Source organism: Chionomys nivalis, chromosome 6, assembly GCF_950005125.1.
Source record: "Chionomys nivalis chromosome 6, mChiNiv1.1, whole genome shotgun sequence".
In the NCBI taxonomy this organism is placed as follows: Eukaryota; Metazoa; Chordata; class Mammalia; order Rodentia; family Cricetidae; genus Chionomys; species Chionomys nivalis.
The window spans coordinates 11,380,186-11,400,789 of NC_080091.1; the positions used below are offsets into that span (position 1 = coordinate 11,380,186).

Genomic DNA, 20,604 nt, shown 5'->3' on the forward strand with positions numbered 1-20,604 from the left:
CTGTGTCCAAGGTGTCTAGTCAATCCCATTCTGTGTGGCACCTGTGCTGTGTGGCCTTGGCTACCTCAGTCCTGCACATGGGAAGACAGCCTATTTGGTCCCATGTTGCGAGCTCAGGCTTGGTGAGCATGAAGGACATGCAGGGCTATCCTTTCTGTGCACAGACCTCTACAAGAACAAAGCTGGCTGCTGGAGATGGGAGGGGCACAGGCCTCACTCTGGAGATCACTGACACCCAGCCCAGGTTACAGACAGGCAGCCCCTGGTTTTAGAGTGTAAGACACATGTCACCAGCTCTGGACTTAAGCAGGGTGACAGCAGTAAGCCTAATGCCAAGTGCTCTCTGCAGCCTAGGAGAACCTAGAAAAGTCGTTATGTTCAGCCAGCCAAAATCCCCTCCATCTGTCCACTAGGTTTCCAGGGTGTTCTGTGAATATACAAATAGCTGGATGTCCTATTGGGCTTGGACACACAAAGAACTCTGTGTGACAAAAGCTGTTCCTGGAGGTGACCCAGAGCCCAATGGTGGCCTAGAGTCTTCCCACCTTAGCCCCACCCATTCTGGGCCTGACTGCCAATCACAGCCTTCTCTGACTAAGGCCTCAGACAGCTGATGCAGCCTGTTACATGGCTCCTGGGAAAAGGGACATACGGGGGACAAGGCTGGGAGGCCTGAGTGGTTATGATCGGTCTGGGCAATAGGAAAGTCAAGAAAAACTGGTCTGTTGTAAATGAAACCCCTGTTGAGGGCCTCCTCATGTCCAGACTCCCCCAACCTTAGTACCTACTTCATCCTCTCTGAGGGCTGGGGGGATGGTTCAGTGGTCCAGTACCCATGACAGGCAACTCAGGACTGCCTGCACACCCAGCTCCAGATAGGACCCTCCTGGGTAGTGTGGGCAGTGCACACACAGGGAAGCACTGCTAGTCAGTACTTTTTGTCAATAGTCACCTGGGAAGAGGGACACTAAGGAAATGCTTCCATCAGATGGGCCTATGAGGCATCTTTGTGAATGATGACTGATGTGTGAGGGGCAGTAAACAGCACCACATGGGGCTGGTGGTCTAACCACGAGGAAGGAGCAACCCCCACCCCCACAGTGAACCTCCATGACCTGCTTCGGTCCTGTCTCCAGGTCTGCCCTGACTTCCCTCAGCAAGGGAGTGAGGCCTGAGGAACCAGCTGCTGGAACAAACCCTGTCCTGCCTGAGCAGCTTTCAAGCATGATGCTCTATCACAGCAATAGACACAGTTTTTGTCTTTTTTTTTTTTTTTTTTTCTGAAGCTGAGGACCGAACCCAGGGCCTTGCGCTTGCTAGGCAAGCGCTCTACCACTGAGCTAAATCCCCAACCCCGTATAGACACAGTTTTTTAAAATTGAAAACAAAAATACCTTTCTGGGCTCCAAGCATTACATCTGGAACACAGGGATCCCCATTGGTCTGGACTCCTCACACAAGCAAAGGCTGTCAGGAGCCAGGACCCCCAAAGGCCCAGGTGATCCAGTTTCCTCCAGTCCACTCCACTCTACCAGAACACAGGTCGGGGACTATTCCAAGTCCTTTATTGGACCAGCAATGCTGGAAGCTGCCCTCAGAGTGGGGTCCCCACTGTGGTTGAGTCTGTGGCATCCGGGTCTTGCCCCCCCATAACGCTGGGACAGGTGGCGTCCGTTACTTGGTGTGCTCTTTCACGTACTCCCAGCCTTCCTTGGAGTATTCTCGGGCCTTGGTGGGGGCCACTGACAAAGCTGCCATGACGGAAATGATGCCTGCAGGGACAGTGCATGGGTGCCAATGAGACCCCGGCTTGCCAGAACCACTTTCACAGCCAACCCCCAAGGAAGTCGAAGAGTGGTAGCTGGAGCAGGAGTGGGGTCAGCCCTTCCCTACACGTTTCTCAGATGGTTTTTAAACAGGAGTTTTCTTTGTGGTCGTGGTTGTCCTAGAATTCACTTGGTAGACCAAGTTAGCCTGGGATTAAAATCTTCTTGCCTCCGCCTCCCAAACAAACGCTAGAGACTCCGGCACGTGCCACCACGCCCAATCATTTCTACTTAGCTCCATAGACGACATACAGGCACACAAACAGATAAACTGGGAGAAATGGAAAGGAACAGCAAGGCAAACAGGGTTGGGAGCAAGGCTGGCATGTCCAGGTATCCCCCAAACAAGGGCACAGGGGGCCTTACCTGAGTTCCAGGAGTCACGGAAGTTCGGAAAGTTAATCTTTGGAGGGGCTGGGAGCTAGGAATAAAGAGGAGCACAGGGCTGGTGCGTGGGGATAGGTCACAGCCTTGTCACCCAAACCCAGCAACATAAACTCAACCAAGTAGGAGCGATGGGGTACCAAGGCCAACCATAACCGGCCTGAGTCCCAGACAGGGTACCTGTGGCATCTCCAGACCCGTCTGCTGGCACACATACTGGCTGAACTGATACATTGCTGGTGGCACCACCTCCTCGGCCTTCCGTAGGGCAGCCTCGCTCTTGTCGCTGGGCCCCAGCAGCTCCTGGTCATAAACAAGGTAGACTGCTCCCCCCGCCACGCTTCCCTTGATGAGGAACCTAGGGGAGAAGGGACAGAAGCTGTGGCGGCAGGGTCGCCATTCGGCGACCTGGGAGGTCACAGAACAAGGATCATTCATATTGCCTTGTGTGACACGAGTTTTAAACCAAGTCTTAAAGTAAGAGACAGTGAATGGTTCGAAATCCTGCCAAGATCAGGAGACACCGGACATAAAACCTTCCAGGGACACCAAAGGAACTTCATGTCACTCATGCTCCGGAGAGGGGGGAAGGGCAAGATTTCCCACGAGTCCCCGTTGTACATAAGAGAAAATTGAAGCTGTAGGTGACAAGGGCTGGCTGGGAGGTAGGAGAGGCGATCCAGTTAGCTTTGCCAGTGAGCCTGTTTCCCTACACGGGCCGTGAGAAAGGGTCCAGATGCAACCGGAAGTGAGCAGTCGCAGGACACCAAGCCGCAAGGTACAGATGCCTGCAGCACGGAACTTTCCCAAAGGCTCAGGACCCACCCGAGTTTCCACGCACCTCATTAGCGACCACACTCGAGCCACCATGGCCTGTTTCTCTTTTCACGCCCCGCGCAAGGGCACGCAATTCACCCGCCGCTTCCGGTAAGCGGCGCTGCTGAGTCTCCTGGGAAATATAGTCCTCGCCGTCAGCTGCAAAGGACTCTGGGAATAGGCAATCGGTTAGTCTCTGGAGGACCGCGGCTGTGGCAATTTCTTCAAGGAAATGTAGTCCGGAGGGAAAAAAAAGAGACGCGCTAGGCCGCGAAGACTCCCGGGAAATGTAGTTTGGAGGGACGATGGACGGAGCCCTCAAAAGACGCTGATGAGATCCCCGCGCCTGCGCGAAGGATTGAGCGTCCTAAGGGGAAGCCAGCGTAGGCGGCGGTTGCCACAGCAACGGGAGGGCGGGATTGCGCCAGAAAAGGGAGTTCCATTCACGTCTCTCGGGGTGTGGCTTTCACCTAGAGGGCGTGGCAGAGACCTCGGCCAGCTGGTAGGACTCGGGTGGGTTGCCAGGGTGTTTTGTACTTGCTACCCCGGAGGTTCGGGGTCACGTGATACGGGGTTGGCGGTGGGTGGTCCGGGGTCAGGTGTGGGGGTGGCAAAGAAGCAGCGGGTAACAAGGGAGATGATCGTGTAGATTCCCGTATGGCTATGAGATGGGGAAACAGGTCTGAGCGGATAAGCGGTTGCTGGAGGGCTGGAGGCCATAGCAGGGGATTCATGCCCCTTTGTCCAGCGTGGAACTTGAGAACCCCGAAATCATGGAGCAGAGAGTTCTTCGGGGGTTTGAATGCTACTGTGCCGCTGCAGGCACAGGCTCATCCACGACCATCTCTCCAGCCATCCGCACAGCCAATCGTCCATTCCCCCTACCTTGTTGGCTTGCTACGGTTCTAGCCTAGAAGTCTCACAGGTTCACACTGAAAGCGGAAAGGTGGGTATATGAGGAAGATGTGTGGACTTTGCAACACAGTACAGATTCTCCTTGTGCAATCTCAGTCTTTTGGATTTGGGAAACTTCTCCTTGTCTTCTGGACTTCGGTAGAAATTCCAAGATAAGAAAGACCTGTGCCGGGCGGTGGTGGCGCACGCCTTTAATCCCAGCACTCGGGAGGCAGAGGCAGGCGGATCTCTGTGAGTTCGAGACCAGCCTGGTCTACAGAGCTAGTTCCAGGACAGGCTCCAAAGCCACAGAGAAACCCTGTCTCGAAAAACCAAAAAAAAAAAAAAAAAAAAAAAGAAAGACCTGTGTTGTGGCTGGAGAGGTGGCTCAGAGGTTAAGAGCATTGACTGCTCTTCAGAGGACCTGGGTTCAATTTCCACCAACCACATGGCAACTCACAATTGTCTGTAACTCCAGTTCTAGGGGATCTGACACCCTCACACAGATATACACAGCCAAAGCACCAGTGTACGTTAAATAAGTAAAATATTTAAAAAAAAAAGAAAAAGAAATAAAGACCTGTGTCATTTTCTGTGGAGATCCATTGTCGTAGTTACTTTTCAGTTGCCATGACAACACACTACGGCCAAGGCACTCCACAGTTTCAGCATGGGAGTCCCTAACCATCATGGCAGGGAGCAGAGCAGCAACAGGCAGACAAGCAGGAGGCAAAGAGAAAGAGAGAATGCTGGGAATGGTGTGGGCTCTTGCAACCTCAAAGCACACCCCAGTGTCACCCCCAATAGAGCTACACCTCCTCACCTTCCTAAACAGTTCTACCAACTGGGGACCAGGTATTCAAACATATGAGACCACGGGGACCATTCTCATTCAAACACACCCATGACCCCCAGATCCTTCATATTTATTTTCATAGGGTTTTTTGTTTTGTTTTGTTTTTTAACACAGGGTCTTTTTTTTTTTTCTTCTGTGTATCTAGCTGTCCTGGAATTCATTAAGTAGAATAGGCTGACCTAGAACTCACAGAGATTCACCTGCCTAGGCTTCCTCAGTGCTGGGATTAAAGCCCAATGTTCCCCCACGACTTGGAGAATCTATCCTGACACTTTCACTCAGAACTAAAGCAAACCAGCTTTTCTGACTAAGAGGTAAAAGGATGTGGGTAGGAAGAGTCTAGAACAACATCTCAAGGTAGCGTGTGTTAGCAGTAGTGCCTAGAAGTTGACCTTTGGACCTGAGGATTGAAAGAAATTATTTTAAGAAAAGCGTTCCAAGCAGAGAAGGGAGTCATGTCAGATTGACCAGGGACTCTCTATCCTAAATGCAGGCAGGAAGGGAAGTGCCTCTCCCAGAGGCCTCCGACGTCCTTGTGATCTTGGGAAGATCTGTTTCTTCCCTGGCAAAGTGACCACAGGAATGTACCTTGCAGTGTGTTATGGTGTAGTGCTTGCTCAGAAACCCACATTAGTCAGAAATAGGAGTGAACCTGCAAATGAAGGCGACACCGGAGCCCTGAGCACCTCGAAGGTCTTCTACAATCTTCTCTGAACGTGAAGCTTGCTCCCATTTTGGACCCTAGGCCCAGCCCCCGCCCACCTTGGGCACGCCCCTGGGCGGCTGCTCTTTTCTCCCCACCCTCCCGCGCCTGTGTTCTAGGCCCCGCCCCTCCCCACGTTGGACCCGCCCCTCCCCACGTTGGACCTGCCTGAGCCGCGATGATGGGTTCAGCCACCCTAGGGTCCGGCCCTCCTGGTACCCAGGCTTCAGCTGACGACCACGCCCTCCCACCTTGGCTCCACCTTGGGGTTGTACTACACTCTGGTCCCGCCCCTCCGTTTCGGCTCCTCCCACTCCGGCCTGAGGTCTGCTCTGCTGAGTAGCTTTGCTCTCTGCACGCTCCAGTGTTAGTGCAGCCGTTTGCACAGCAGGGTTCAGGTGGTGGCGGTTAATTCCTTCAAGTCGTTGTATTCAAGAGTTTGCCCACTATCTCGACTCCCAGTGTGGCCACTGGTACCTATGACACCTGCCAGGAGCCACTCATCCGTCCACTGTGGACCAGCAGGGTTGGTTGGACCCAGCCCGGATTCTGTCGTTCAAATTCCTCAGGCTGGCAGAGCGTGGAGTGTGGGAGGGTGAGCCCAGAGAGGAGGCTGGGGGTACCCTTCAGCTGCCAGAGCACTTGATCCACATAAAATGGGTGCGGTGCATACCTGTCACTAGCAGGGAAGCCAGGTATTTGGGATAGCCCGGGCTCCGCGAGACCCCACACTAAAGTGAAAAGGGAGCGACCTGGGTTCGATTCCGGAGCCCTTGTAGACCAGAGCAAGCAGACCCTCATAAACTGACCTCCGACCTCCGCAAGTGTCCGGTGGATTAGCCTTCTCCAAATCACTAAATAGATGTTTTTTCATAATGACGGCAGCTCTGGGAGCTGGTTCAGCAATGGCTAATGAATGTGCACCACGTGGTTCACAGACACACATGCACGCAAAACACCTATGTATGAAAATCATATATTTTTATTTTTATTTAGTTTGTTTCTTCGAGGTAGGGTTTCTGTGTAGGCCTGGCTGTCCTGGAACTCGCTTTTTAGACTAGATTGGCCTTGAATTTAGAGATCCCCTGTCTTCTGCACCGCCGGATCTTTTTTTTAAAAAATTGTTTTTTGAGACAGGGTTTCTCTGTGAAACAGTCCTGGCTGTCCTGGAACTCACTCTGTAAGCCAGGTTGACCTCAAACCCAGGGATCCAATTATCTCTGCCTCCCAAGTGTCTCCCAACACTGCCCAGTTTTTGTTTTTGTTTTTTTTTTGGTTTTTTGAGACAGGGTTTCTCTGTGGTTTTGGAGCCTGTCCTGGAACTAGCTCTTGTAGACCAGGCTGGTCTCGAACTCACAGAGATCCGCCTGCCTCTGCCTCCCGAGTGCTGGGATTAAAGGCGTGCGCCACCACCGCCCGGCTGTTTGTTTGTTTTTGCCATTGTGGATACTTAGAATTGGTCCCAGGCCGGGCGGTGGTGGCGCATGCCTTTAATCCCAGCAGGTGGATCTCTGTGAGTTCGACGTCAGCCTGGTCTACCAGAGCTAGTTCTAGGACAGGATCCAAAGCTACAGAGAAACCCAGTTTCGAAAAACAAAACAAAAACAAAAACAAACAAACAAAAAAGGAATTGGACCCATGTCCTTTGGAAGAATATCAAGTACTCTTAAACCTCTGCGCCAGGTCTCTAGCCAACAACAAAAACTTTAAACTGTTTTTTTGTTTGTTTGTTTGTTGTTTGTTTTTTACTGTCAGAGAGTAACTCGCTTCATCAGCTAGCAATAGGCGAGTTTCCAGTTCGAACTCCCAGCCTAAAGGAATACCGAAGGCAGCAGGCACAGCCGCCCTCTTCGGGCTGCACATGCTCACAGTGGCCGCGGAGCCTCCGGCCACCAGAGGGCGCCCGCGGCGCGTCCGCCTCTCTGGCCGCAGCGGCGATCGAGGAGCAGATATCCCAGGGTTCCGCGCGGCGCCGGCCTTCCTGTCGCGGCCGCCATCGGAGAGGAGCAGGTACGTGGAGCTCGTCAGGGGGCATCCGCCGCCATCGGGGCTCCCGGGCCGCGGGGCGCGTCGGGGGGCGGGCGGGCGGGCCGAGGGGCCGGTCTCAGCCGCCGTGTCGTCCCGCAGCCATGGCCCTGCGCTACCCCATGGCCGTGGGCCTCAACAAGGGCCACAAGGTGACGAAGAACGTAAGCCAGCCGAGGCACAGCCGGCGGCGCGGGGTGAGTGCGGGCTCCGGGGCCGCGGCGGGGAGGAGAGGCCGGGGCGCGGGGTAGTGCGGGGGGCGGGCGGGGCGGCTGCCGCGTCGCTGAGCTCGTCCCGGGGTCCCCGCAGCGCCTCACAAAGCACACCAAGTTCGTGCGGGACATGATCCGGGAGGTGTGCGGCTTCGCGCCCTACGAGCGGCGCGCCATGGAGCTGCTCAAGGTGTCCAAGGACAAGCGCGCGCTCAAGTTCATCAAGAAGCGGGTAGGCGGCGCGGGCCGGCCGGCGGGCGGGGGCGGACCTGGCTGCGGGTGCCCCAGGGTGACGCGACTCCCCCCACAGGTGGGCACGCACATACGCGCCAAGAGGAAGCGGGAGGAGCTGAGCAACGTGCTGGCCGCCATGAGGAAGGCGGCGGCCAAGAAGGACTGATCCCCTCCCCGTTCTCAATAAACATTGCTGTGGCGCAGATCGTGTGTGCGCGTGCGTGTGTTCGCGGCTGCGCGGTGACTCGGCTCGGCTCTGGAAATAGGCTTTTATTCATGATTCTACAGCTCTGCTCGTGGCTCCGCCACCCCATGATTACAAAGTCAGTCCCCGGGTCACCGCTCCACGGCCCGCGCCTGGCGCTGCTCGCGCAGCGGGAAGGCGATGCGGAAGATGTCGCGGTAGTGCTCCACGAAGTGCACCTCCAGGCCCTCCGTGATGAACGGGGCCAAGTCCGAAAAGTCCTTCCTGTTCTCGGCCGGCAGGACGATGCAGGTCACACCTGCGCGCTTGGCCTGTGGGGACAGTCAGTCAGCAGGGTCCTGACTCAGCCCCCCGCGGTGACTGAGGGCTCGGGTGCGGCACGGGCACTCACAGCGATTGTTTTCTCCTTGATGCCGCCCACAGGCAGCACTTTGCCGGTGAGGGAGACCTCCCCCGTCATGGCCAGGTTCTGCAGCACAGGCTGACCCAGGGCTAGGGACAGGAGCGCTGTCACGATGGTGCAGCCCGCGCTGGGGCCATCCTTAGGGGTAGCACCCTGCAGAGAAGCAGGCAGTGAGAGGAGCTGGTGGGTTTGGGGGTAAGGTGCCAACCAGACAGGGTCCTTCCTACCTCAGGCACATGCAGGTGGATGTGAGAGGTGACCAGGAAGTCATTGTCCGGGTCCTGCTCCATCAGGAAGGCACGGGCAAACGTGTAGGCGATGCGGGCACTCTCCTTCATCACATCCCCCAGCTGGCCTGTCACCTCTAGGCTGCCATCCTTGTCCTCCCTGCTGTCCCTGAGCAGGGGCCTCCTCAAAGACGTCTCCACGAACAGAGTGGAGCCTCCTAGGAGACGGAGAGGACGATGTGCTAACACCTGCTTCCCTGCACTGGCAGCACACACTGTGCGGTCAGTCCGAGCAGCAGCAATGGTGCGGCGTGGGGTGCTCACCCATGGCAGTCCAGGCTAAGCCCATGACCACACCAGCAGGTGTGATGTCGTACATGCGCTCCACGGTGAACACGGGTTTCCCCACGAAGTCCTGCAGGTTCTCTGGCGTCACTTGCACCGTCTCCGCCTCCCCACTGACTATCTTGTAGGCTGCTTTGCGCAGCACCTGCAGAGTGGAGGTGTGGTGAGGCTTGTGCTGAGGGACCTGTGGCAGACATGTGGCTGGAGGGACTCACCTTCTCCACCTGCTTCTGCAGATTGCGAACACCACTCTCCCTGCAGTACTGCTTGATGAGCAGGGTGAGCACCGCAGCAGACAGCTGGGCCTTGTTCTCATCCAGGCCGCACAAGGCGCGGGCCTGTGGCACCAGGTACCGCTGTGGGGAGCAGCTGTCAGCAATGCCTACTGCCCCCATTCACTATATGGGTGAGGCACCCCGGGGTCCCATGCTCCCACACACCCAAGGCTGAACAGCTCCATAGTGGGGGTCCCAGCCCTGCCTGGAGGGGAAGTGTGGCCCAAGACCTCTGCCTAGCACCTGACAAGCACTGGGAACGGAGAACCTGATCTGATCTTGTGCCCCTCCAGCCCTCGGGCTCCACCTGCCTCGGCGATGGCCAGCTTCTCCTGTGCTACATAGCCTGACACATTGATCATCTCCATGCGGTCCCTCAGTGGCTCTGGGATGGTGTCAGTGACATTGGCCGTGCAGATGAACAGCACCTAGTGACAAGGGGCACGGAGTGCTGGAAACTGGTGCACCCAGCTCCCACAGCCCCTACACAAGGCACATTAGCAAGCACTCACCTTGGACAGGTCCACGGGCACATCCAGGTAGTGGTCCAGGAAGTTGGCGTTCTGCTCAGGGTCCAGCAACTCCAGCAGTGCTGACGATGGGTCCCCTTGGTAGCCTCGGCCAATCTTGTCCACCTGTGTGAGGAAGGCAGGACCATGGGACCATGCCCAGCTCCCCCATCACATGCTGGGCTTAGCATGGCCTGATCCTTCTGTCCCCAGAGCCTACCCCACCTCATCAATCAGCACCAGCGGGTTCTCTGTCTTGGTCTTCTTCAAACACTGGATGATTTTCCCAGGCATGGCCCCAACGTAGGTGCGCCTGTGGGGGGGCCACACTCGGTGTGAGTCAGCAAGCCGAGCAGAGGCCCACTTGGAGGCAGCTCTTGGTCTCACACAGTTCACCCCAATGCTCTCCCTCCAGCCAGTATCTGACAATATGCCCAGCCTGCAGTCATGCTCAGCCCACTTCCTTAGTAGTTGAATTAGGTGGGGGCTGGCCGTCCAGGCTGAATCTTGCCGGGGACAGCTGGTGCAGCGTGAAAGCCACACTCGGGCCCAAGGCTCAGCAAGGCAGGCAGGACAGGATAAACAAGGGCCTGAGCGAGCACGGGAGCAGGGGTGGCAGAGTGCCACTGGAGGGCATGAAAGATGACGGTGGCACTGAGCAAACAAGCTAGAGCAGGCTGTGAGGGACGGAGCCTGGTAAGTTGGAGAAGCAAGGGGGTCCCTGTGGCTGGAACTGCGCAGGACCTGAAGGGCCGGGAGTTGGGCAGAAAGGGGTGCTTTACTATTGTGACAAGATACTTTTGTTTCCCAAGGAAGGGCTTCACATATCCAGGTTGGCAAAGGGGGCATGTGCCATGTTCTACCCAAGCTAGCTCCTGACTGTTCATTGGCGGGCATCAGCACAGCCTGCCTGCCTCTGCCTGCCAAGCCTGCTTCCTCTCGGCTTCTTCCAACCACACTGGCTCTGCCACCAGTCACTCGTGGCAGAATCATTTGGTCTCAGCGCTTAACTCAAAGGCTGCCAGGCTCCTGTGCCGCCTGTGCCCCTGCAGCTGACTGCCCCCCACCTCGGGGCTTCCACACTGAATGCATATTTAGGTGCCCTTTAAAGGCGACCTGGTCTACACAGGGAGTTCCAACTCGCAACAGCAAAGGCTACATAATAAGGCCACCCCAAAAAACAAAGTTGAGACCGGCCAACAACTAGCTACCTCCTGCCTCTGTTCCTCTGTTCACCCTAGCCTGGGTCACACAGCTTGTCCAGTCAGGTAGGTGCCAGGCCTGGCCGACCTACCTGTGCCCCTTGATTTCAGCCACATCTGTCATACCACCAACACTGAAACGGAAGTATTCACGGCCGAGGGCACGGGCGATGGAACGTGCAATGCTGGTCTTGCCCACACCCGGTGGCCCGTGGAAGCATAGGATCTTGCCCTGGGTGGAGCCTCGGAGCTGGCTCACAGCGATGAACTCCTGTGGAGGCCAAGGAGACTCAGTGCACAGGGTGCAGGCCTCCAGAGCCAGGGCCCAGTGCCTCCCAATGCCTATGAGGTGTCAGGCTGGGCTAATGGGAGCTGTGGCCGCAGTGCGCCGGGGCTGCTCAGGTGTCACACACATTAGGGTCCCTTCTCCACAGCCTGGCCACATCACACCTTGTCACAGAGCCCCCTAGGTACTGCACACCTAGACACCAGGCTTCTGCCACCCATCCACTAGGGACATCCTGAGCCCCAGTGGGTAGCTGGTTGGTTTCCAATGGAAGACAAAAGGAGGCAGCCTGCCCTCAGCAGTGGTGGTGCACATGCTGTGGGACTTACCAGGACGCGCTTCTTCACATCCTCCATGCCGTAGTGGTCCTCCTCCAGCACAGCCTGGGCCCGACCCAGGTCAAGGTTCTCATCACTCTGCCGGCCCCAGGGGATGGATGTCAGCCAGTCCAGGTAGTTGCGGGTGACACTGCAGGGACAAAGCACTGTGAGCAGATGCCCCAGGGACCACAGGAAGGCTGCTCACCACCCATGAGGGACACGACAACTGAGGGGCAGCAGGGATGAGTATGGCTCAGAGGAGAAGCTGAGGGCAGGCCCGCTCAGTGATCCAGAGGGAGGGCTGTACTTCAGGGGTATGGCATCCTCACACCAAGATTTCAGCTCAGACTGACACGAGTCAATGTGGAGTTGCCTGACCCACTAGGGACCAGTGCCACCCACTGAGCCCGGCGGAAGAGAGTCTAGACATGGACCCGCATCAGCAGGCAGAAGAAAAAGTGTTGGGCTGCGCTCAGACTGTGCTGGTCCACCACATGCTTGCTTCCTGGGCCACTGCAGGCAGAGCCAGAGGCAGGGACAAGGCAGCCAGCATCGCCACAGGCACGTACAGCTCAGGCCTGGGTCCAGAGGCCTTTTAGATTCCCAGCAGCCTGCACAGCAACATGCCCACCCCAGGATCTCGCGGCACAGCTTGCAGGGGTGGCCTGGGGCCATGGCAGTGGGGACTCACTTGAACTCAGAGGAGTGGTTGTCCAGCAGGGCTAGCTTGCTCAGCTCCTCATCCACCACGTCCATTACATGCTTGGGGACCATGAGCTCCTTGAGGCGCTCCCGGAACTTCTCCTCGATAGCGTCTTTGTCATCCTTCTCAAGCCCCAGTTCCTTCTTGATGATCTTCAGCTGCTCCTGCAGCAGGTACTTCCTGTGCGTCTGCTTGATCTTCTCCTCCACCTGTGGCAGGCAGAGCTGGAGCAAGGCAGGGCAGGACCCCTCCACAGAATCCCCTGGGCTGGGTGTTCAGCATGCTTCCCTTACAGTCTTCCACAGAGTGTCACAGGGCACCCAGACGTGGACTTGCTTTCTGTGTGGATCTGCTGTAATGGCCAAACAGACACAGCCAACCACACACACCAAACTACCCATGAGTTAAACCTGCATTCTCTTAGTTTTTGATTTTGAAGGAGGTCATGTAGCCCAGACTGGCCTCAAAACTCCCTATATAGCTAAGGATGGCTCTGAACTCCTGACCATCCTGCCGTCATCTTACCTGGCTTATGGTGTGAGAAGTCCTTATGTATATGTGTTGCTTTGGTTGTTAATATGTGTTTGCTTTGTTGGTTAATGAATAAAGAAGCTGGCTTGGCCTGAGATAGGGTAGAGTAGAGCTAGGTGGGGAAAACTAAACTGAATGCTGGAAGAAAGAAGGCAGAGTCGTGAGATGCAATGTAGCCGCCAGAGGGGAAAGATGCGAGCTGCTAGCTGGAACCTTGCAGGGAGGCCACAAGTTTCATGGTAAAATATAAAATAATAGGAATGGGTTAATTCTAGATATAAGAGCTAGCTAGCAATATGTTTATGTTTATGGCCAAGCAGTGACTTAAATAATATAGTTTCTGTGTGGTTATTTCGGGAGTCTGGGTAGCTGGGAGATGAACGAGCAGCCTCCTACAGCAGGCTTATGCTATGTTCACTGAGCTACAGCCCACCCCAGGAGGGAGCCTTTGCTACAGCAAATGAAGACGAGCACATGCCTAATGTCCCAGCACACTGGGGCTGAGACAAGGGGACTGTGTAAGTTCTGGGTCAGCCTGTTTACAGAGAACCCTAAATCAGAGTTAGAGACAGGACACATCCCTTCACCTCCCCTTCCTGTCACCTCTCGGCCCAGGCGTTGCTGAAGCTTGCTCAACTCAAACTCCTTCTTCAAGAGTGACAGGGCTTTGTAGAGCCGCTTAAGGATCTGAAACAACAGGGGACAAAGGGGTTGTCTGGGAGCAGTAGCGCTGGTGGTACGGGACAAGCACCCACGTGAGCCCCAGCTGGGGACTCTGTCTTGACATGGCACACTCACATTGGTCTCCTCCAGAACATCCTGCAGCTCATGCGACTCTGCCCCTGTAAGCGCAGCACCCATGTCGCTTAGGTAGATGGGGTTGTCCACCACACGCTGACCTGCCTGCATCATCTGCAACACTGACTCCCTGTAGGGACAGAGAAGCCGTGCCTTAGACACCTCCCCACCACACACAGCCAGGCTTCAGTGACAGCTAGCTTTGCCAGTGTGCTGCAGTGGGGGAGAGAGCGGGCACCATGTGGTAGTCCCCGCCCACCCCGGCCCTCAAACACTGACCTGTACAGAGGGTTCAGGGCGATGATATCCCGAATGGTCTTCACAATCTCCGCAGTCAGGGCCTGCCAAGCAGGGACCATGGCAGTCACAAGACGGCCGAAGGGGAGCCCCCAGGACCACCCCAGGACAACAGAGTAGAAACCAGGTCATCAGCAACAACAGGAGTACACCCAGGGCCAGTGAGATGGCTCAGAGCATAAAGGCTCTGGCCACCAAGCATGATGGCCCAAGTGCCACCCATGGGTTCCATATGGTACAAAACCAACTCCTAGACTCCCAAGCCTTTCTGACCTCCATATGCACTCTACCCTCATAAGGGTAGACATAAAAACAAAACAAAGAACTATAGAAAATAAATCCAAGGGCCCACCCATGGAGACCGGGACTCGAGCAAGCACTGCTCCAGATGATCAGGGCTGCTGCCCCCACTCCACATGTTTTCTAGGGCTTTTGCTTTCTGTTGTTGAGGCAGGGTCTTACTCTATGACCTAGGCTGGCCTCCAATACCAGTCATCCTCCTGCCTCAGCCTCATAGTACTGAGATCACAGCCAGGCAGGACAACACCCCCAGATGAATTCCCCTTTGTAGAGGAGACCAACACAAGGGGGCACCTTCCCACACAGCTGTGTCTGAGGCCCACGGCACCGCACATCTCAACAGGAAGGCTGGCATAGTGCCACCAGCATGGAGACATTGCTTTAAGTTGAAACATGTTCCATTAAACAGAATGATTCTCCCAGGCCGCTGACAATCCCATGAAGTCCATGATCCAGCATCAGCCCAGAGGCCTCCTCTCTCCACACAGCCCCAGCCCACAGCAGACATCACAATTCCAGCATCCACCCACAGAGCTCAGCCCAGAGCATCTTGCCCATAGCTCTGATCAACCACAACCAATAGAGTCACAGTCCCTAGAAGAGGCCGCAGAAGTCCCATCTACCAGCAGTGACAGCTGCGCAGACTTCAGAACACACTACAGGCTTTGGGTCATCTAACTGTCCTACCCATGGGGACCTTGAGGAAGGCAGGAAAGCTTCAGTTTGGGGGTCAGAATGGCCGTAGCTCATTTATTCCCTGCTTCATGAACCAGCTCCTGAGCTGGGGTGGCATGGGTTCAAATCCTGCCTTCTCTACGAACAACAAAGGGCCAGTGCAGGCCTGCACCCACCCCACTGTCTGTGCAGGTCATTTCAGGTGACTGCTGCTCAAGGCCCACAGCATGGCAAATGGCTTACCTTCACCTCCTCTGTGACCTGGAAGTCTTCATGGGCCACGTTCTCAACCTCCACCATGAGCACCTCTTTGGGGGTGTCGATAGAGGCCTCAGGCAGCAGCTCCAGCTGGGGCTTGGCTGCCGACTCATCCTCGGCCTCCTTCTTGCCTCGCTTCAGCTTCCTCCGGGACTTCTGCTTGTTCTCGGACTCTGGCTCTGGCCCCTCGGGCTCCACCTCCAGCTGCCGGCTGATGTGAATCCTGCGAGCAGGCAGACTGATGAGCCCAGGTGGAGCGAGGACAGAGCTGTGTGTTCAAAGGCCCTGTGGCCCTAGGGTTTTCAAAAAATGGGGGGAAAATCCAACAAAACAAGGCAAACTGAAAAGCATCACGAATACTGGGGCTCATTAACAAAACCACGGCACTCGAGACCTCTGGGCTTCTTGGAGCTGCGCCAAGGGACAGAATGCTATGGCCTTGGGCATTTTCTCTTGACCAGTGGTGGTAAATGCTTGCAACAGCCTGAGTCAGGGAGAGCTGTTGGCCACAATCACTTCTGTGCACCCTGAAGGGCACATCTTATCTCACCCTGACTGTGACCCCGTACCTTCTGTGGCCTGTGACGATCATGCGTAGCTTGTCTCCAAGGTCCTGCATCTCATGGATCTGAGCGAACGTTCCCGTGTGGTAGATTTCATCCAGGCTCTCTACCACATCCGACTCATTGCTGAGGGAGACAACACAAAGACACACTGGCGGGGCCACAGCTCCGTGTGCGGTGGGGCAACTCGAGTAGGAGTTACGAGAGAGAAGCGCCTGCCTGCTCTTCAAGGGCGATGGACAGCTCAGCAATAGTCCTTCCTGGGTGGAGCACTCACTAACTCCGTCTCCCGTTACAGTTCCCACTCTTGAGGCTGGGTGGGGGTCCTGAGATCCCGACCTTCACTGGGGCTAAGAGTTCACGTCTACAGCGTTGGGAAAGGGTCTTTCACGTGCTAGGTAAATGCTCCTGACTAAGCCATGGCCCAGCCCCTCCCTGGGGGACTCTAAAGCCAAGCCTTTGGCTTAGACTAAAATGGCAGTGTTTTTGGCTCTTGGTCTTGTCCTTGGATCCGTTTAGCTCAATTTGAAAAGTTCAAACAACAGTCTCATGCAGGAAAAACTTACTTGTCATCTCTCTTCAGGAAGACACCAACATAGGGCTGTGCCAGGCGGACTTTCCTCCTCAGGAGCTCAACCAGCTTCTTATTTTTAACCTGCAGGAGAATGAGTGAGGCACCAGTCATGGCCACTGGTAAAAATGCTGACTGCAAAGCCACAGCTCCACTGTCACACATGGAGTGAGCTGAGGCAGGAGGCCCTGGAGTCTGAGGTGGCTTCCTTCCAGCCTTGAGCACCACTTCCTAGTTACTCTGATCTCAGTGACTGACTCCTCCTACCCCTTATCAGCTGGCCTCTCTGAGTTCGAGGCCAGCCTGGTCTACAGCACGAGGTCCAGCACAGCCAGGGCTGCAGAGAGACCATTCCAACAAAAAACAGATGCAGTGGGGCTGGACGGGTGGCTTGGCCGTTAGGAGCACTTGTTCTTGTGGATGGCTTGAGCTCAACTCTCAGAACCACACAGAGGTTCCCAATCATCCCTGACTCAAGTTTCAAGGAACCAGACACTCTTTTGAATCTTTTGAACTCCACAGGCACTAAGCACACACATGCCTGTATATGCAAATACTCATACACATAAACTCAATGTAAACACACACACCTCTCTGTCACTTGAGCCGTTGCCCCACCGGCACTCCGTAGTTTAGTGTGCACCACAGAGCTGACACTAATTTGGAACTCAAGGTGATCCTCTTGCTTTAGTTCAGGATTTACAGGGACAAGTTTCTGATATAGCAAGGCTGGGGAGGGAGGTCCCAACACCCTTGATCTGTGTGGGGCTCTTGCTTGTCTGAGACAGGGTCTCCCAATGGAGCACAGGTTGGCTTGAACTCATGCCAACCCTAATCCACCCTCCACTGTAAGGATTAGACAGTCAGCACCACCCACTTCCAGTTTAGGTGGGTGTTGTTGTTTGAGATAGGGTCTGTGGTATTTGAATGAGAATGGCCCCACAGGCTCATATATTTGAATGTTTGGTCTCAGTCATAGGAACTGTTTAGGAAGGCTTGGGAGGTGTGGCCTTTGTTGGATATCTGCCCCTGGGGGTAGGCTTTGAGGTTTCAAAAGCCCATGCCAGGCTCTCTCTGCCTGCAACTTGTGGATCAGAAGCAAGTTCTCGGTCAACACCATGCCTGCCTGCCAATACCTTCGCCACCGTGATGCTCACAAACTACCGCATTAAACTGCAAGCAAGCCTTGGTCACAGTGTCTCCTCACAGCAATAGATGGTAACTAAAACAGTGGCTCGTGTAGCCAAGAGTAACTCTGAGCCACCGATGCTCCTCCTTTCACTTGAGCACTGGGGTAACACGTTGTTTGTGTGACGCTGGGGCCATCACCTCATGCACGCTAAGTGAGCATTGCACCCAGAACCCTGGCAGCCTGAGCCACCCCTGTACAATCCCTATCTGAGGAGAGCCCTTAAGCCTGGCAGATGCAGACGTGAAAGCAGAGTCTTGCTAACAGATCCATTCACTGCTCCCAGGAGCCTGCTGTAGTTCTCTGATGGAAGCTGCTGGCTGGTCATCTATGAGGTGATGACATCAGAAAGCCACGTGCCAGGGTCTCAAGGCCACGCCCTTGATGGCTAGCTGTGTGTGGCGGGCAGCGGAAGAAATGTCTCTTTGCTCTGCTCCCGGAAGCCAAGGAGTAAAGAGAATTCAGAAGGGGCCTCCAGGGCAGTCCTGCAGGATCAGAACCTACCAGGAATGGCTAGTCCTACAAGGGTCACAGGAACTGTGTCTGGGACTGCCTCCAAGCGGCAAACCGCAGAGGCTCATTACTCAGTCACTCAGGGGACTATGAGGACACCTGTGACCCCAGACCTGGGGTGGTGGAGAGGCCGGAGGACCAGGGGCTCAAAGCCAACTTCAACTATATAGCAAGTTTGAGGTTAGCCTAGGACACATGAGATCCTGCCTCAACCAAAACAAAAAAGCTGGCACACACAGGCCTATGTGTGTCTTCCACCACAGCTCCCCGACTTGGAGAGAGGAGCGTCTATTATGTTCACTTTCCAGATGAGGGGAAAAAAGGCCATTGGGAGCAATCTGCAGATAGGTAACGGTGCCATGTCACCTTACAGGGTTGGCTGGAAAGTGTGTGTGTCCTTCTACCAAACAGGCAACATAAATGATGGGCCTTGGAAACATGGGAGAGGAGGTGGACGGGGGGAGCGGCCTCCCCACATCTACGCTGCTGAGGGGAGTTTGTGGGGTGGATATGGCAATGACTCATTGTATGACCTTGGTACTAGGTTAACTGATAACCACTGGCCTCACTGGACTCTGATTTCCAAGTTTAAAAGGAGAAAAATAAAACATAAAGGCAGTGGGATAGACAGCTGATTCGGAAATTCCCTACTTTTAAATCTCTGCTTTCGGGTGATTTCATCATCCTGTTCTCTCTCCCTGCCTCAAGGCTCAGCTAGGATCAGCTTCCTGCACTGGAATTTTCCTCCCTTAGGTAAAGGCTGTTCTTACTTTCTTCTTCAGTGTGGATATGAGGTGGATGTCAGGGACACTGCTGAAATGCTGTCCTTTTCTTCTTCCTTTGATATGCCTCTCAAACGTCAGTCATTCCCGCTTTCTCCTACTCCTAGAAAAAAGGCCCCAAGGCCTGAAACTTTGTATCTCATAACTGTGCGTGATACAAAGTAACTAAGGGAGTAAAAACTTAAGACACTTGCTGACTTGGGCTACACAAGACCCTGTCTCAAGACAGAAGATATATAGACTCTCTCAATAAACAACAGACGATTGCACAAGGGAGGCTCAGAAGGTGGTACAAAATGTTCGCCAAGATGGAAGGAAAAGAACTGTAGTCTGCTGCTAGTCGGCCTGGGATTTCTATCACCGGGGGTCCTAGATTCACGGACCCAAGCCCACTGTCTCAGGTACTGAAGGAACCGAATAGGGGGAGAATGTCCAAAAGAGCCACCAAGGACTCTAGCATCCTCCTGCCTCAGACTCCCGAGTGATGAGGACCGGGCGCGGCGCTCTCTTTACCTCCACGATCTTGATAAAGCGCGGGAATACCGGGTTGCGGGTGATAGCGATGAGCGGCAGGTGGGGAAACACATCCGGGACGGTCATGGGAGCGAGGGCCGTGACGACCGGGCCATCCCCGCCGCCCGCCGCGGCCCCGTCCTCCGCGCCGCCCTCGGAGGTCTCGTCGCCGCCGCCGCGGCCGCCCGCGTCCCACAAACCCCGCCACTGACCCGCGCCCGCGGGGACGCGGTCGCCGAGCGCCCAGGGAGCCGATGTGTCGCAGACCCGCCGGCCTCGGCGCAACCACGACCCGGACGAACTCGGGACGCGGCCTCCAATGACGGCCAGCAGCGGCCGCCGCAGAGCCCAGCACCGCGCAGCGGCCCACAGCCGCACGTAGCCTGTGCTCGCCGCCATGGAACGGCCATACTGAAGGCGCAGCGCGCCCACGTCATCTCTGTGCGTCCTCTGGCTGCGCACGTGACGACGCGCGCGTGCTTCAGGCCGGGAGCCGGGCTTGGGGAAGGTGGGCGTGGTCCACGGCGGGGGCGGGCGTGGCCAGGGGGGCCGACCGGAGGCTGGGAAGGGAAGACGTAGGGGTGGGGGCGTGGTCCGCGGAGGGGGCGGGGCCTGCAGTTGGCCGAGCTGGGGGCGGGGCTCGACGGAGGCCGTTCTAGAGAGCTGTTTTGGAGGTGGACAAAAAGGCAAATGCATCTTAGAACCCCGGAGGAAGAATGACTAGGAGAAGGCGGAAGTGGTGTGTGGTCCCGATGACGAACGCCCTAGGGGCCGGGATTGGAGGAACTGGAAGCAGGGACGGGATCGAAGGACGACTCAAAGGGCGGGGCTTTGAAAGGTGGGGACCAGAGCCATGGGTCTTGAAGGGGTAGGGTGGGATGAGGCCGGTACAGAGCACCCCTGCTTTAAAACTTCTTATTCTTGTGCACTGGTGATACACAACAATGGGTTCCACCATCTTCACCTGTGGAGATATTTGGCCTCTCTTTCTAGTTGGCACATGGCAGGCCTTGCGCACGCATGCATGCTTGCCGACGCCTGTGTGGACAGACATCCACAGGGCACTTACGAAAACACTGAAGCTTCTAGGGAGCATCCCAAGCGACCCCGTGCGCATACTCAAGCTCTGTAAACAGCTGGTAGAATTTATGCATGCCCAAAGCCCTAGTTGCACCACTACCTGTCGGAA

The 20,604-nt window shown here is 55.6% G+C and overlaps 3 protein-coding genes across 3 annotated transcripts; 1 reads left to right on the forward strand and 2 right to left on the reverse strand.

Annotated features, from left to right (window-relative positions):
* Positions 1-1,543: 1,543 nt before the first annotated feature.
* Micos13 (mitochondrial contact site and cristae organizing system subunit 13) lies at positions 1,544-3,263 on the reverse strand. The gene is made up of 4 exons (XM_057772504.1): positions 3,052-3,263; positions 2,391-2,568; positions 2,193-2,247; positions 1,544-1,772 (listed from the first exon to the last, which is right to left on the reverse strand). The coding sequence occupies exons 1-4, from the start codon at positions 3,078-3,080 to the stop codon at positions 1,675-1,677; spliced, it is 360 nt and encodes a 119-aa protein (XP_057628487.1). The 5' UTR covers positions 3,081-3,263; the 3' UTR covers positions 1,544-1,674.
* Positions 3,264-7,429: 4,166 nt separating this feature from the next.
* Positions 7,430-8,149, forward strand: Rpl36 (ribosomal protein L36). Its single transcript, XM_057772631.1, has 4 exons — positions 7,430-7,489; positions 7,607-7,701; positions 7,814-7,948; positions 8,027-8,149. Exons 2-4 carry the CDS (start codon positions 7,609-7,611, stop codon positions 8,114-8,116), a joined length of 318 nt encoding a protein of 105 aa, XP_057628614.1. The 5' UTR covers positions 7,430-7,489; positions 7,607-7,608; the 3' UTR covers positions 8,117-8,149.
* A 61-nt stretch (positions 8,150-8,210) lies between these two features.
* Positions 8,211-19,834, reverse strand: Lonp1 (lon peptidase 1, mitochondrial). The gene is made up of 18 exons (XM_057773007.1): positions 19,416-19,834; positions 16,414-16,502; positions 15,854-15,973; positions 15,270-15,507; positions 14,034-14,095; positions 13,755-13,884; positions 13,560-13,643; positions 12,414-12,634; positions 11,732-11,870; positions 11,209-11,387; positions 10,140-10,227; positions 9,918-10,040; positions 9,717-9,833; positions 9,346-9,486; positions 9,110-9,275; positions 8,786-9,003; positions 8,547-8,711; positions 8,211-8,466 (listed from the first exon to the last, which is right to left on the reverse strand). The coding sequence occupies exons 1-18, from the start codon at positions 19,812-19,814 to the stop codon at positions 8,287-8,289; spliced, it is 2,859 nt and encodes a 952-aa protein (XP_057628990.1). The 5' UTR covers positions 19,815-19,834; the 3' UTR covers positions 8,211-8,286.
* Positions 19,835-20,604: the final 770 nt, after the last annotated feature.